Here is a 14200-nt window from a genome sequence, read left to right on the forward strand (position 1 = left end):
GAAATTTAATTCCTTGATTGAGGGTACCTAACACAATTCATTAGCATTCTATCTAGCGTAAGCTATATTCCTTAGATCAAAACATCCGCTATCGAGCTTCGGGAACTCGGTGATCAGTCATTTCCCCTAACTCTAGCAATAAATCTCGATCACATGAATACAGAGGTCGTGTTCTCCATGCCCAAAGCACAACTAACAAACTAATTAAACTCTTGAAGCATGCTACACTTATCTTAAAAGATGTTCGATTCTGCATCCAAGCAATCAACACGCATCGAGGCTCCAACAGCAGCTTTCGACAGAGTCGTCCCTCGTACCAACAATGGTACCATATCCGTGCAAATACGAGGGTTCACACCTTAATACAGTAAAATAAACAAGCACAACAACATAAATTTCCCAACAGGCTCTCACGCCTTTCACAAAGAAAAAAGTGAAGCATCACATTCAAATACCAACAAACAAATCACAAGGAAGCTTAATACCTTTTTCCAAAGTTCCGAGGAGCAGGCGAGACGATGGCAGTTCTTCAGACAACACTTTTGAAAAACTTCACAAGGCCCATTAATGCAAGTTTGAAAACACACTGAAAACGTTTTAGTTTCCCACCCAAGAATTTTGAAAAGACTCTGGAAACAAATTGAAAACATTTTTTATTCTCACGGTAGAATTGTGCCGCTCTGATACCATTATTCTGTAATGCCCCAAAATCTAGATACGTCAAAGCGTCACCCATCCTGAAGATACTCGAGACTACAGCACCAAACCCTAATGTCATAATCCCAAATATTCCCAAAACAAAGCCTTTTTATTTTGAAAACTGGGTTGGATAAGAGATAGAATTAGCAGCAAACATAAATTGAGACTCATTTAAAAAAAGTAAAATATGACCAACCCCTTGGGGTCACTTATAATTAGTCACAACTCCGAAAGAGATTTAGAAACCATTCAATGAGCCTAACACAATTACAAAACAGTTTTACAAACTGAAATCCAAAGTGAAAAAGACAAGTATGTCATCTGAAGCACTCACTGTCATGCCCTCCTCGCTCTGCTTCCTCAACATGATTATCCTACAAAACAGTCCGCTACACCGTGGAATAGTGTACCGGGTTACATGAAGACCCGGTAAGCTTTTGCAAACTCATATGGGATAAACCAGTACAGCATAGGCATATACCAAATTACCAATACATATTCATTATTCATGGAAAACATGCATACGCATAACCAAATACAACCCTGGAAACTCCATTCCTGAAATTCACCATTTAGGTCATCACATATGACAATATCTACAATCACATAATATCATAATCAGCATAACAAGCATATATCATGTTCAACAAGTATAAGTCACAATCCACGCATATGAACAATGCGTACCTGAATTATCCGAAGTAGATTAAAAAAACAAAAATACATGTCAAACCATGAGATGCTAACATACTGCCCAAACTGGGCCCACAAAGTCACCAAACCCTGAGAACACAGCCTGTATTACAACACGTGCTCACTGGGTCACCCTACATTGAAACACAATCCATCTACCGAACACGAACGACCAACTACCCATACTGAAATCCAATCAATCATCGATACGGTAGCGAGGGTATCCATTCCTGGTGAATACCACATAGGCTAGCCTCCCCGGAAGGACATTCGACTAGCCCATCCGTAAATCACCACCTCATGAGGTTTAGGGGATCGAAACTCAAGGACACCACACTGGGGCCTTTTACTCTCAGGTCGACTATCTCATAACAAGTTCTCCCTCGGCTAACCCGACCCATTAAATTGAATCTCGGTCCAACTGGCCCATCAAGCTAAATCTCGGTCCAATCGGCTCATCAAGCTGAGAACACAATTTCTAAATAAGAAACGTCTCCCTATGTCATAGTCAAATAACATATTCACTTTTTAGAAAGATGTTACAGTGGATACTAGGCCAAAAACATCTCTGTTGGTCTAATGATACCAGAGAGAGTCTACGTAATCTCCTGTTGATCTGACCTATAACGGTTTGATATTAAAAATTGAGATCTCCATACATTGACTATAGAAACACCGAAGACATAACTTATTAAAAAACGTGCAAAAGCACACAATCATAGCAAATAATTCTCAAACATTTATTACCATGATGACCGAGTAATTATTAATCAAATTATGATGTCCGATTATGCCAAGTAAGGTCACACATAAAGCAAGCGAGAATTCATGTGATATTCTAGAGTGTGCCCTCGTTCATTTTAGTTATTTATCAAATACACAAGTAAATACCTTTACTAGGTGTGAATTACTAACACCTAGGTTTATTACATGAAACGGTGTTCATAATAACACGGTATCACATTCACATATTATAGTGCATTTAGATATTCAAAAAGTATTGATACAAACATAAAATTACAAATTGATCAGAATATTCAACAAGGCAATAAGGATAAAGCAATTATATACCAACCCAAATCACACAATCCAAATAGTAGGATCAGCACACAATCATAAAATATATCTCAATCATAAGGATATAGGCATTCCCTACAAAACCAACAAGTCAGGAGGTTAGTGGGATCTCCTTCTGGTAAGTGGAGTCCTTAGTCCGAAAACAACTATTAGGAACGCACAAGACGATGCCCTCGACCTTGTCTGTTAATACCAAGTATAATTCAGAGGTTTGGCACCAGCGTAACTGTTAGGCTTCTCTGAATTCTTAATCCGACATGACCTTGCACCCCGAGGCAAACAGTCATGTTAAATCGTGTGGTTTCTAGATTCATTTTAATTTATTGTCGAGGAGGTTGATCAGATTTGAACCTACAACATGACTAGGTCAGTGCATGGGGAAACTGAGGGAGCTCTAGCTCAGTACCCAACGCCTGTATGCTCATGGATTAACCTTAGTCATCACGTCATTTGGTTACCACTGATATAACCTCAATATTTATTTAGTCCAACTTCAGTTAAACAGTTAAGCAACGTTTCGTTTAAATCACAACTTAAATAAATAATTGTTAAACAAGTTGGGTTACGCGTTTACCTGTTGAAGAATTTCCATGAGCAAAGTCTTGGTACTACTAGACTTGCTAAGTAACAAGATTAAAAATGTCTAATTAACAAGAGAATAATTTAACAAAAAATTTAGCAGAACTTCGACAGGGATCAAGAAATTATCTATAGAGCTTGAAAATGACAATCTTAAGACACCACCAAAATCTCGCCTTCACACTACTAGAATCGAAGAGCTCGTCGCCACGAACGTGTAAGTGAAAGCGGATCATCGATCGGAGCTCCAGAACTGTAGTTATGATCAAAATAAAAAAATTTCTATTTGATCAGAGAGAGAGAGAGAGAGAGAAGCTTTCTAACTTAGAAAAGAGAGGGAATTCTAGAGAAAGCTCTAAGAATTCAAGTTTCATGTGAATGAAAATGATGGAGGGGAGGAGTATTTATAGGTAAGTGAGGGTAGATTAAATGGTTATGATTGATTTAGGATGAATGGCTAGGATTTAGTGGAAAGATCTATATCCAAAAATAATTTATTTTTGAATTACTTAATTCCAAAAATAAAGGATCTAGAGTATTCTTTTTGTTGGGTCATTAGGGCTTCAAAAAATATAGTGGGCTTTCTAACAAAAAGTGGGAAGATGCAGCCCAAAGGAGAGGGGCATGGGTTGGGCTTGGGTCAAGGCCCATTGTCCAATCATGGCGCGCCACGTGCCACGTGGCACTGAGTTAACTTTCTTTATTTTCTTATCTTCAAAATTTTTCAAAAATAGCTTGGGACTCGAAAAAATACCACTAAAAATACTATGGACTCGGGATGACTAGTACTATTTAACTATAGGGTCAAATTACCAATTTACCCTTGGAAAAATTCCAAAAAACTAAAGCTCCATAAAATAATCTCTTGGACTCGGAATAATACGAGACTCGCACTGTTGGGTCCATGGGTAAAAATACTACATTTCCAAGGTCTAACTTGGGTAAAAAATCTAGTCAAAATTGGTCCACAAATTAAAATCCATGGTGGAAAAATACTATTTTCCGCCAAATAATTTAGAAAAATCCCAAAATAAATTTAGAAAATTTTTGGGTTTCACACTTTGTTTGAAATACAAACTCTTAGATCTAGCTTTTTATTATCATATTTAATATGGCTTTTGAGTTAACTTTTTGAAGTTGGAATACACTCATGGCTGAGACACATATTAGTTACTTGTAAATCAATTTGTATGCGTTGTGTTGGGCTCTGTTCTATTTTATTGGGTTAATCATTTTTTGGCGAGACAAGGTGGCCTTTGATGAGCGATTTGAGAGATGGGTTTGGCGATGAGCAATTTGAGAGGTGGTGGGTTTTGAGAGGAACGCATAAGATTTGATTGGTACAACAAAGTCGGTTGTTCAACCAACTGACTTGACATCAATCGACAAATTCGGTTGTCACCCAACAACCAACCCACCAAAGTCGGGCCGATAATGGTTTTGAGAATCCATCACTCTCGGTTGGTCGGATGGGTCGGTTGTTTGGCCGATAATGGCCCGACCCGACCTGTTCCTACCCCTAGGTAAAAGTAGGATTCTTCCAATATACGAAAATAAAATAATAAAAAAACTTTATGTTTTAGTCATGTGACGAAAATAGAAATAGAAATTAATGATTTGTGCCACGCCTTTTGGCACTTTTCTTATGTCAATTAGGGATGAGCATAATAATAGTGAAACCGAAAAATAGAATCAAATCGAGTGAAAAAAATTGAAAAATAACCAAGTTGATGGTCGATATCATGAAAAAAACCAAACCGAATGCCCGGGTTCCAGTTTCGGTTCTACACCCATTTCGGTTCCCGGACCAGGATAATTTAAATATACATATATAAATTAAAATGCCATGTGTCTTATTTTACTGGCCAAGAGGCCGGTTCTATTCTTGGGTTTGTGGAACCGGCTACACACGAAACCTTTGTAACTTAAGGGTTTCGTTCGAATCAGTTAATAACTTCCAGCTCACTCTCATCTCTCAGCTCTCACTCTGTCACTCATCTCTCTCACTCTCGCAGACTCTCACTCTTTCATCTCCTATCTTTCTCACTCTCTCATCTCTCGTCTGTCATCTCTCACTCTCATATCTCTGTCGCAGGCTCAAGGCTTCAAAAGGTATGTAATCTCTCTCACTCTCATTTCTCGTCTCTCATATCTCACTCTCTCATCTCTGTCTCTCATCGCTCACTCTCTCATGATCTCATCTCTGAAATTATGGATTTTGGGTTTGATTTTGGGATTTGGGGTTTAATGGTTTAGGGTTGAAATTAGGGTGTATTTGTGTAATTGTTTCAATTCAGTTAGTGTTTATTTGTTAATTGAGCAATTGAGTGAGGGTTTTGATTAATTGGGTTTTTCTGTTTCGAGGTGTTCGGGTTTTGATTAATGGGGTTTTCGTTAATGGGATTTTTCTGTTTTGATTAAAGGGTTTTTCTTTTTTGATTAAAGGGTTTTTCTTTTTTGATTAAAGGGTTTTTCTGTTTTGATTAATGGGGTTTTGATCAAGTGATTATGGATTAATTGGTTTGTTGTTATTGGTAATTTGGCAGGACAAATTTGAACTGGGAATGCAATTTGATGGGATTAGGCCAATTTGATGGGGGTTTCTCCCCAACTGTAAAACTTCAGAAAGTACTCTTAGAACGAAACAACCAAACGAAAAATCCATGTCTGCCATTCCCATTTCTCAGAGTCGAGCAGTCTTTGCAAAAACATTGTTCAGCCCCATCCTCAACTCCAACGGTCAACTTGGTCCTTCTCTCAGGTGCCCTATTCAAAACTTTACTTTCGTCTCTTTTCTACATTTTCTCACTAGCCAAAGACAAATATTACTTCATTATATTGCTTGTTTTTGACTACTCTTCAAAACCCAGGTGCCATTCTTCTCAGAAAACCTGGAACCATGATGAGGATGAAGAACGACAGAACAATGCTCAAAAACCCAAATCTTCATCCACACCAAAAACCAAAAGGGCTAAAGATATGGCGAGGCTTATCAACTCCATGCCATGGTTGAGTGAGCTCGAGTCTTCTCTCTCTACACTCGCTCCATCTCTGACCAAGACCACTGTGTTCCAAACCCTCCACCTCATCAAAACCCCTAACAAAGCCTTTGAATTCTTTAAGTGGGTGCAGGTAATGGGTTTCTCTCACACTGACCAATCTTACTTCTTGATGCTTGAAATCTTGGGTCGTGCCCGAAATCTCAATGCGGCACGAAATTTCTTGTTTTCGATTGAGAAAAAGTCTAATGGGACAGTTAAGCTTGAAGACCGCTTCTTTAATAGCTTAATGAGGAACTATGCTCGAGCTGGGCTGTTCCAAGAGTCTATAAAGCTTTTTACGACAATGAAATCGAATGGTATATCGCCTTCTGTTGTTACATTCAATAGTCTTTTGTCAATTTTGCTTAAAAAGGGTCGGACTGGTATGGCTAAGGATGTGTATGATGAAATGCTTAGCATGTATGGAGTTACACCGAATACGTATACATTTAATGTTTTGATTAGAGGGTTTTGTATGAACTCCATGGTGGATGAAGGTTTTCGCATTTTCAAAGAAATGTCGCGTTTTAAATGTGACCCGGATGTCATTACCTATAATACTCTAGTTGATGGGTTGTGTAGAGTAGGGAAGGTTGATATTGCCCGTAATGTGGTGAAGGGTATGAGTAAGAGAAGTGTGGACTTGAATCCAAATATTGTTACTTATACGACCTTGATTAGAGGGTATTGTATGAAACGAGAGATTGATGAAGCTTTATGTGTTTTGGAGGAGATGACTAGTCGAGGGTTGAAACCTAATGGAATTACTTACAATACTCTAATTAAGGGGCTTTGTGAAGTGCAGAAGCTAGATAAGATAAAAGAGATTTTGGTGGGAACAATGAGCGGTGAAGGATTTACTCCTGATACGTGTACATTCAACACATTGATGCATTCACACTGCAATGCAGGAAAAGTAGATGAAGCATTGAAGGTTTTTGCGAAGATGTTAGAGTTAAGGGTCACCCCAGATTCAGCTACATATAGTGTTTTGATACGGAATTTGTGTCAACGAGGGGATTACAGTAGAGCAGAGGAGTTGTTAGATGAGCTATCAAAGAAAGAAATTTTATCAGGTGATGATGGGTGTAAGCCTCTTGTTGCCTCTTATAAACCTATCTTCGAGTATTTATGTAGTAATGGGAAAACTAAGAAGGCCGAGGAAGTGTTTAGGCAGCTAATGAAAAGAGGAACACAAGACCCTCCATCCTTCAAGACTTTGATCATGGGTCACTGTAGGGAAGGTACATTTGAAGCTGGGTATGAACTCTTAGTCTTGATGCTTAGAAGGGATTTTGTGCCTGATGTCGAGATTTATGAATCCTTGATTGATGGCCTCTTGCAGAAGGGTAAGCCCCTTCTTGCCCAACGGACTATAGAGAAGATGCTGAAGAGCTCTCATCTCCCCAAAACACCTACTTTCCATTCTGTACTTGCAGAACTTTTAGAAAAGCATTGTGCCCGTGAATCTGCCAGTTTTGTTACTTTAATGTTGGAGAGAAAAATTAGACAAAATATTAGTCTCTCAACACATCTGGTAAGGCTACTTTTCAGTAGTGGATTGCGAGATAAAGCATTTGAGATTGTAGGAATGCTCCATGAGAATGGATACTCAATTAAAATGGAAGAGCTGGTTGGTTTCCTTTGCCAGAGCAGAAAGTTGTTAGAGGCATGTGAAATGTTGCAATTTAGTCTACAGAAGCATCAAATGGTCGATATTCATATTTTTAACCAAGTTATAGTAGGGCTTTGTAATATCAATAAACTTTCAGAAGCATTTGGCCTCTGCTATGAACTGGTTGAGAATGGAGCCTATCAGAAATTGGCCTGCTTGGATTATCTAAAATCTGCCCTAGAGGTTGCAGGAAGATCAGTTGAAGCTGAGTTTTTATCTAAAAGGATGCCAAGACAGCAGCTGCTGGACAAATCTGGAAAGTCAAGACCTCAACTGTAAGTCTTTTGTGTACTTATCACCCACTCCAATTTGAGAGAGAGAAAGAGAGAGCTCTGTACTGGAGGCACATGAATCGTTCTAAGTCTTCTAATTCTTATGTGCTTTTTTGTCCATGAAAAATAAGCCTTGTGTCGATGTAGTTACTCATACAAGAATTCATAACTCAAAATTATTTAATTCCTGTTTACCAGTTAGGAGCCTAGAAGAACACCAGAATAGGTTTGAGAACCATGTGTGGAATGTCATGTTCCAAACTCAGGACTCTGCGTTGTGACTCTTTAGGCAGGTTTAAACTTAGTTTTTGTGGATGTAATGCCTTCGCGCATATTGCTTTGAGTTTTGATCAATAAAAAGTATCTTTCTTTTCAAAAAAATAAAAAATGCCTTCCAAAAAAAAATTCCAAGGATCTGAAGTGATTTGGTGGACCTCTCTATATGGTGAAACAATTTCCAAGGATCTGAAGTGTTTGTATAATAGTGCATAATGTTTGTTGAAAAAATTATATTAAAAATTTGTATCACTTTGTGTAGGTGCATATAGGAATGGCAAGGATGAAATTGAAGAGCCTTTTGATGAAACTGAATATTATGCATGGAATGAGTTGAGACTCCATCTGATTATGAAATCAATATACTGGCTTGGGTTCAAGGAACCAACGCCAATACAAAAAGCTTGTATACCTGCTGCTGCTCACCAAGGGAAGGTTGGTTAAGGTTATTTGTATTAGGTCTTGGATAGGTGATGATTCTATCAGGCCTGATGGTCATTGGGAAGACGCTAGCTTTTGGTTTGACCATTTTGCAACGCTTGTTAGAAGAGAGAAATCTGTGAAGATGTATGAAGAAAAGGGTGAGGTGAGGAAGCAGAAAAGTATGCTCCGAAAGGACATTTACGAGGCCTTATTATTACTCCCACAAGAGAACTTTCAATTCAGGTTATATAATCACATTGTTATTTTCTTATTTTTATGTAATTCTCATTTACATGAGTGCATGGGATGACATTCAAAGGACTAATAGTTAACAGCACAGAGAGAGTAAGAGAGATTGAGGGCTGTTACACCAATTGGAGAATTATATCCCCTGAGACTTCAAAAACCATAACAAAACGATCACTAATTGAGAGAGGAATTGAGAGACAAATAAAATTGAGGGCGAGAGAGATTATTAACTGCTATCCGGTGAATAATTCAACTTATGGTGGTGCTGATGGTAGATGCGAAGAGTCTTTGGCCTTGGAGAGACAAAAGGAGAGAAGTAAATGGGGGGAAAAAGAAAACTATAACAAAAAATTATGATTTATAAGACTTTCAAAGTTTCAATCCATAAATATAAACCTTAAAAATAATGAACAACATTAACATACATTTCATCAAACACATCATGTTCAATAATAATAGTGAAGCAGACAACAATAAATCTGGTTAAGTACCCTATAGGAAGAACATAAAACACAAACAAAAGTGTATAATTGTTTTCAGCATAGATAGGCAATGGATAATTTGATTATTTATATAGGTAATATCATCAATACAAGAGGGCTAAGTTTTAATTTCCAATGTTTTAACTCTTTCTACTACATATTTGCTTCTTTGTTTCTGGAACAACTTTCCCTCCAAATAACCAACCCTCTGCAAAAACAAAACTACACATCTTCTCAGCTCTTTTGTGCTCCTTCACGATGTGTCATTTTCACTCTGCAATCTTCATGACAAATTGGTTGGTCGTTCAAAGAATCTTCATTATTCAGTTCACCTTTACATCATCAGCCATCACAGTTAAGTCATTCTATATACATTTGAGGGTCATAAGGGAGCTTCCGCTGGGCTTCAATTTCCCACCTTGGAACCAACCACGTTTACATTTGATCTTTCGGATGACACAAACCTTGATTTACATGGGCAGTTAAACCCTGCAATTTCATCATACAATGATACTTTGAGTGTGGAATGGCACCCGCCTGTGTGCATAGTTCTACTACTGCTGGAGCATGCCCATAAAATCCCCTACCTTCGTTCAAAAGCACTGGAGGATCCTGAGGCCGCCGCCGCCATACAATCTTTGGAGGCACAAGATCATCTACTTTTGCCTTTCTCCAAAAGTGGGTTCCTTGCCAACTCTCATACTTAAAAACTCCATAAAGCCTAGCCTTATGCCCAGATGGCCCAACATGAACTTCTGAACAATGTTGACAGACTTTTGCTGGATAAACCATCAACAACTTTTCCACACCATTTCTAAGTATTTCCCACGCCCTCAAAGTTCCACTGGCAATCAGAATCAGGTCATCAGGTGACAAGGACTCAGCACCATCAATGCCAACAGAATCACTTTCCAAGTTCCAAGTTCCAGAAATTAGATTTTCATCATTTGCCCCTGCTTGCCAGCATAGCTCAACAACTGCAGGAACACGTTCAAAGTCAAACCTTTGATGGTGTTTAATAACATCCTGGAACATGTGCTTCAGGTGAAACGCCTCTACTGGAACAAGTACATCATTCAAACGACCAATTGTCCATTCATGAACCCGGTTCTTGCCACGATGTTTGTAACCACAACAAGTCTGAATTAAGTGGCCTTTCTCGCCTATATATACTTCTGGACAGAACCTGCAAAAGTAGGGATGAAAAAATTGGTCTTTTCGTTTGAGTCACAGAAATTATCCATTTAGAGCAGTAGGGAGAACGGAAGTTCCATAAGATTAACTCTAATTTGAAAATCATAGCCTGTCATAGAAAGTACATTGAATTAAAAAAAGCACACCTTGGTGGGTAGAGGACTTACTTGCAGGCCATAACCGGGATCACTTTGAGGAGGGTAGCGACGCCTTGAATAAGCAACCTCAGGGAATTAAGGACCTCCTGGGCCACGGGTACCATGCCCTTCACTGGGTACTCCTTAACCCGGTTTTGGATTCTCTTCTGAATCATAGGCCTGAGCTCCCTTAAGTCCACCTTGTTTGAGCTGTAATGCCTTGAAAAGCTGTACATGATTTTGCAACTGGAACTGGAATTCTCGCACAATTTCTTCCACAGTGCCATAATTTCCTTTTCTACCCAAAATTTTATCAAACATAAACTCAAATCAGCTCCACAAGGGGTAGACAAAAGCCAATGAGTCAAGTCCAGAAAACATAACAACAAGTAACAAGGTCAAGATAAGTATAACATATTCAGAAATGATTTTAGAACAAAACAACTATCTGAACAACTATCTGATATTTTCATGATACTATTACAATTCTACTTCAGTTCTATAGACAACAATAACCCATTTCCATGAACAACCAAGCTTATACAAAAATGCCTTTTAAGGGGGAAAAGAAAAGCAAACTATAATCATTGAGTTTGTGTAATAACAAGCATTACAGACTAATATGTAAAATCAACCTAATCAAATCAGAAATAAATTAGATATAAATATGCAATCAATCAAACATAACCCAAAAGAAAAAGAAAAATTGAACCTATACAATAACAAGCACTATTCCACCATTCACATCTTTAGCTAGTTAGCTACAAAATTTAGTTTCTTTTCATTGGTTCAATATAACATACAAGCACCACTATGTGAACAAAAACAAAGAAATAAAAAACAAGAAGCATGTTTCAGTGATTTCAATCGAACCCAAATACTCAATTTCATTTCAGAATACTCAAGTTTTGCAAAGAAAAACATACAGTACAAGCTCTAGCGCAAAGTAAAACATTTATTAATGAAAAACAAGAATATATTAACACAAAAGGTGGAATTAAGGTGAAGAAAGAAGATATTACCTTCCTGAAAAGATTGAATGGAATCAAACAATTTTAAATGGTATTTCTTCCGATGGCATGTTGACTACACCTGTACACCAAATCAACCTGCACACACAATCCCATTAACAAAACCAAATGAATCAACTCTAATTTGAAACCCATAATCCATTTAAAACATTAAATTGAAATCTGAAACCCATAAACCATTTAGAACAATAAATTGAAATCTGAAACCCAAAACAAACGAAAAAAAAAAAAACACAAAAAAAAAAAAAAAAAATAACCTTTTCGAATGAATGATTGAATGGGAGGTGCGAGCAGCTGAGATTATTGATTGAGAGAGTGGACTTGGGGTTTTGATGTTTGGGTTTAGGATTTGGGTTTGGATTTGGGATTTGGGTATGAGTTTAGGCCTTTCATTATGGTAAAACCTATTTTTTGTGACTCAAAATTCATTTTGAATCATAAATAGTGCTGTGACCCATTTAAAATATGGCTATTATTAATTAAGTGAAGTTTAATTTATAATTTAAAATTTAAATAATTATAAAAATTATATCATTGATCTTATTTTAATGAGATCTTTAAAATAAGGTCAATATTGAATATATTTAAAATTAGAAAATTTCATAAATTAAACAACATAAGCCTTATAACATCGGGACTTCAATAATCATAAACAACAAGAACAACGCGATGATTTAAAGAAAAAACAAGAACAACACGATGATTAAAAGAAAAAACAAGAACAACACATGATTTAAAGAAAAAACACAACAACTACATTCGACATGACAGAAAATGAAATGAACTTCTTATTCGGAGTCCGATGATGAAGAATTGCAACCCCCGTAATTATACCAATCTGAGATCTTATGTTCGATTTCACACTCATCACATGGTTGAACCGAAGGGTTCTTACCGCAGGTGCATAGCACGGGTGGTTTGGGCTCTGGCAGGTGGTTCGGCTCTGGCAGGTGGTTCAACCTTTGGTAGAGAAGATTTGGGTGGTTGGCCAGATCCTTGAGCTCCAATCTCATGCAAAATTCACACATAAATATCATCCGAACACTTGCAGAATCTCCAGTTTGGTTCTTTTGCACGCTCCATCATTAAACAATAATCGCACAATGGTGCAGCACAGTTAGGGAGGCACTTACACAAGCTTTGATCGCACTGTTGTTTGGAGCTCTCACCGGCGCCTTGCTTGGAGCTCTCACTAACGCCTTGCTTGGAGCTCTCACCGACACTTTGCTTGGAGGAGGAAGCCATTTCTAAACGATAGTTATGTGAATGTGCTGACCTTATAGTTAAACCTTGGTATTTATAAGGAAAAAACATGATAACTTGCCCATTGGATTCTCTTATGGATTTACAAATACTCGAATCTCACATGTGAAGCAACAGTGTTGTGCATGAGATGGAGTGTGGAGTCAGTGTATAGTTTTGTCATTGGTTCAGTGAATTATTTTGCAAGTATGTGATGGTTGTGTCATGTCAAGCTAAGTTAAGAGAAATCAATGCCTTTATTTCATTTCACAAACTACAACCGACAAACACACTTAAACGTCTAACACAAAGACAAGAAACAAACTTCAAAGATAAACCTAACATACAATAATGAGAACAACATTGATGAACCATGATTTCGATTTCAATGTGTTGGGGCAAGTGGTGAGTTCCCCTCTCGAATCCAGATGTGCGCAATCAAATTGGTTTTTAGGGATTCGTTGACATTTCGGGCTCTAAGCAAAGTCCGACGAGCATTCATCTCAGGCAATGATGATGGAGCGGCACTGGTCGGGCATGGTTCTAAACCTTTGTATTCAGCTTCTGCCCTTCTAGTGCTCACTTTTGGGTCTATTGGGTCATCCGTACAGTCATCCTCAGAGTGTTCATCATCCACGATCATATTGTGCAATATTATGCACGTCTTCATGATATACCCAAGCTCAATCGAACGCCAAAAATGAGCAGGTTGTTTTATAATTTGTCACCGGGCTTTTAGAATCTCAAACGCCATTTCCACATCCTTCTTGTATCCCTCTTGTCGAGCGGCAAACAACTTGTGGTGGGCAAGAACGGGACTGTGCAATGGAGTAATAAGAGTTGACCATTGAGGGTAGATCTCATATGCAAGATAGTATGGAATGTTGTAGTCTATCCCATTCACAGTGAATTTCACCGTGTGGTTCCGGCTGTAAATCATATCATCAAAGATATGTGAACAGTCCAGCACATTAATATCATTATTCGACCTAAGTATACCAAAATTTGCATGCCATATTCACATGTCGTACCTGGCAACGGCTTCAAGGATAACTGTTGGGACACGATAATGGCCACAATAAACAGCTTGCTCAGCCATTGGGTAATTTTGCCATACCCAATGCATGCAA

The 14200-nt window shown here is 38.0% G+C and overlaps 2 protein-coding genes across 4 annotated transcripts; one reads left to right on the top strand and one right to left on the bottom strand.

Annotated features, from left to right (window-relative positions):
• The first annotated feature begins 5021 nt into the window (after nt 1-5021).
• Nucleotides 5022-9004, top strand: LOC147292685 (pentatricopeptide repeat-containing protein At1g02060, chloroplastic-like). The gene is made up of 4 exons (XM_086232616.1): nt 5022-5160; nt 5595-5809; nt 5919-8039; nt 8575-9004. Exons 2-4 carry the CDS (start codon nt 5712-5714, stop codon nt 8582-8584), a joined length of 2229 nt encoding a protein of 742 aa, XP_086088742.1. The 5' UTR covers nt 5022-5160; nt 5595-5711; the 3' UTR covers nt 8585-9004.
• Nucleotides 9005-9514: 510 nt separating this feature from the next.
• LOC147292686 (APO protein 4, mitochondrial-like) lies at nt 9515-12219 on the bottom strand. 3 transcript variants are annotated; one of them, XM_086233362.1, is made up of 4 exons: nt 12086-12219; nt 11820-11906; nt 10828-11090; nt 9515-10652 (listed from the first exon to the last, which is right to left on the bottom strand). In XM_086233362.1, exons 3-4 carry the CDS (start codon nt 11082-11084, stop codon nt 9902-9904), a joined length of 1008 nt encoding a protein of 335 aa, XP_086089488.1. In that variant the 5' UTR covers nt 11085-11090; nt 11820-11906; nt 12086-12219; the 3' UTR covers nt 9515-9901. The 3 variants fall into 3 exon arrangements, with proteins under 3 accessions (XP_086089488.1, XP_086089489.1, XP_086089487.1); XM_086233361.1 differs by having other exon boundaries at nt 9516-10652; nt 10828-11095; XM_086233363.1 differs by lacking the exons at nt 11820-11906; nt 12086-12219 and having other exon boundaries at nt 10828-11095.
• Between the last annotated feature and the right edge of the window lie 1981 nt (nt 12220-14200).

This window comes from Dryas octopetala, chromosome 2, assembly GCF_963921425.1.
Source record: "Dryas octopetala chromosome 2, drDryOcto1.1, whole genome shotgun sequence".
Lineage (NCBI taxonomy): Eukaryota > Viridiplantae > Streptophyta > Magnoliopsida > Rosales > Rosaceae > Dryas > Dryas octopetala.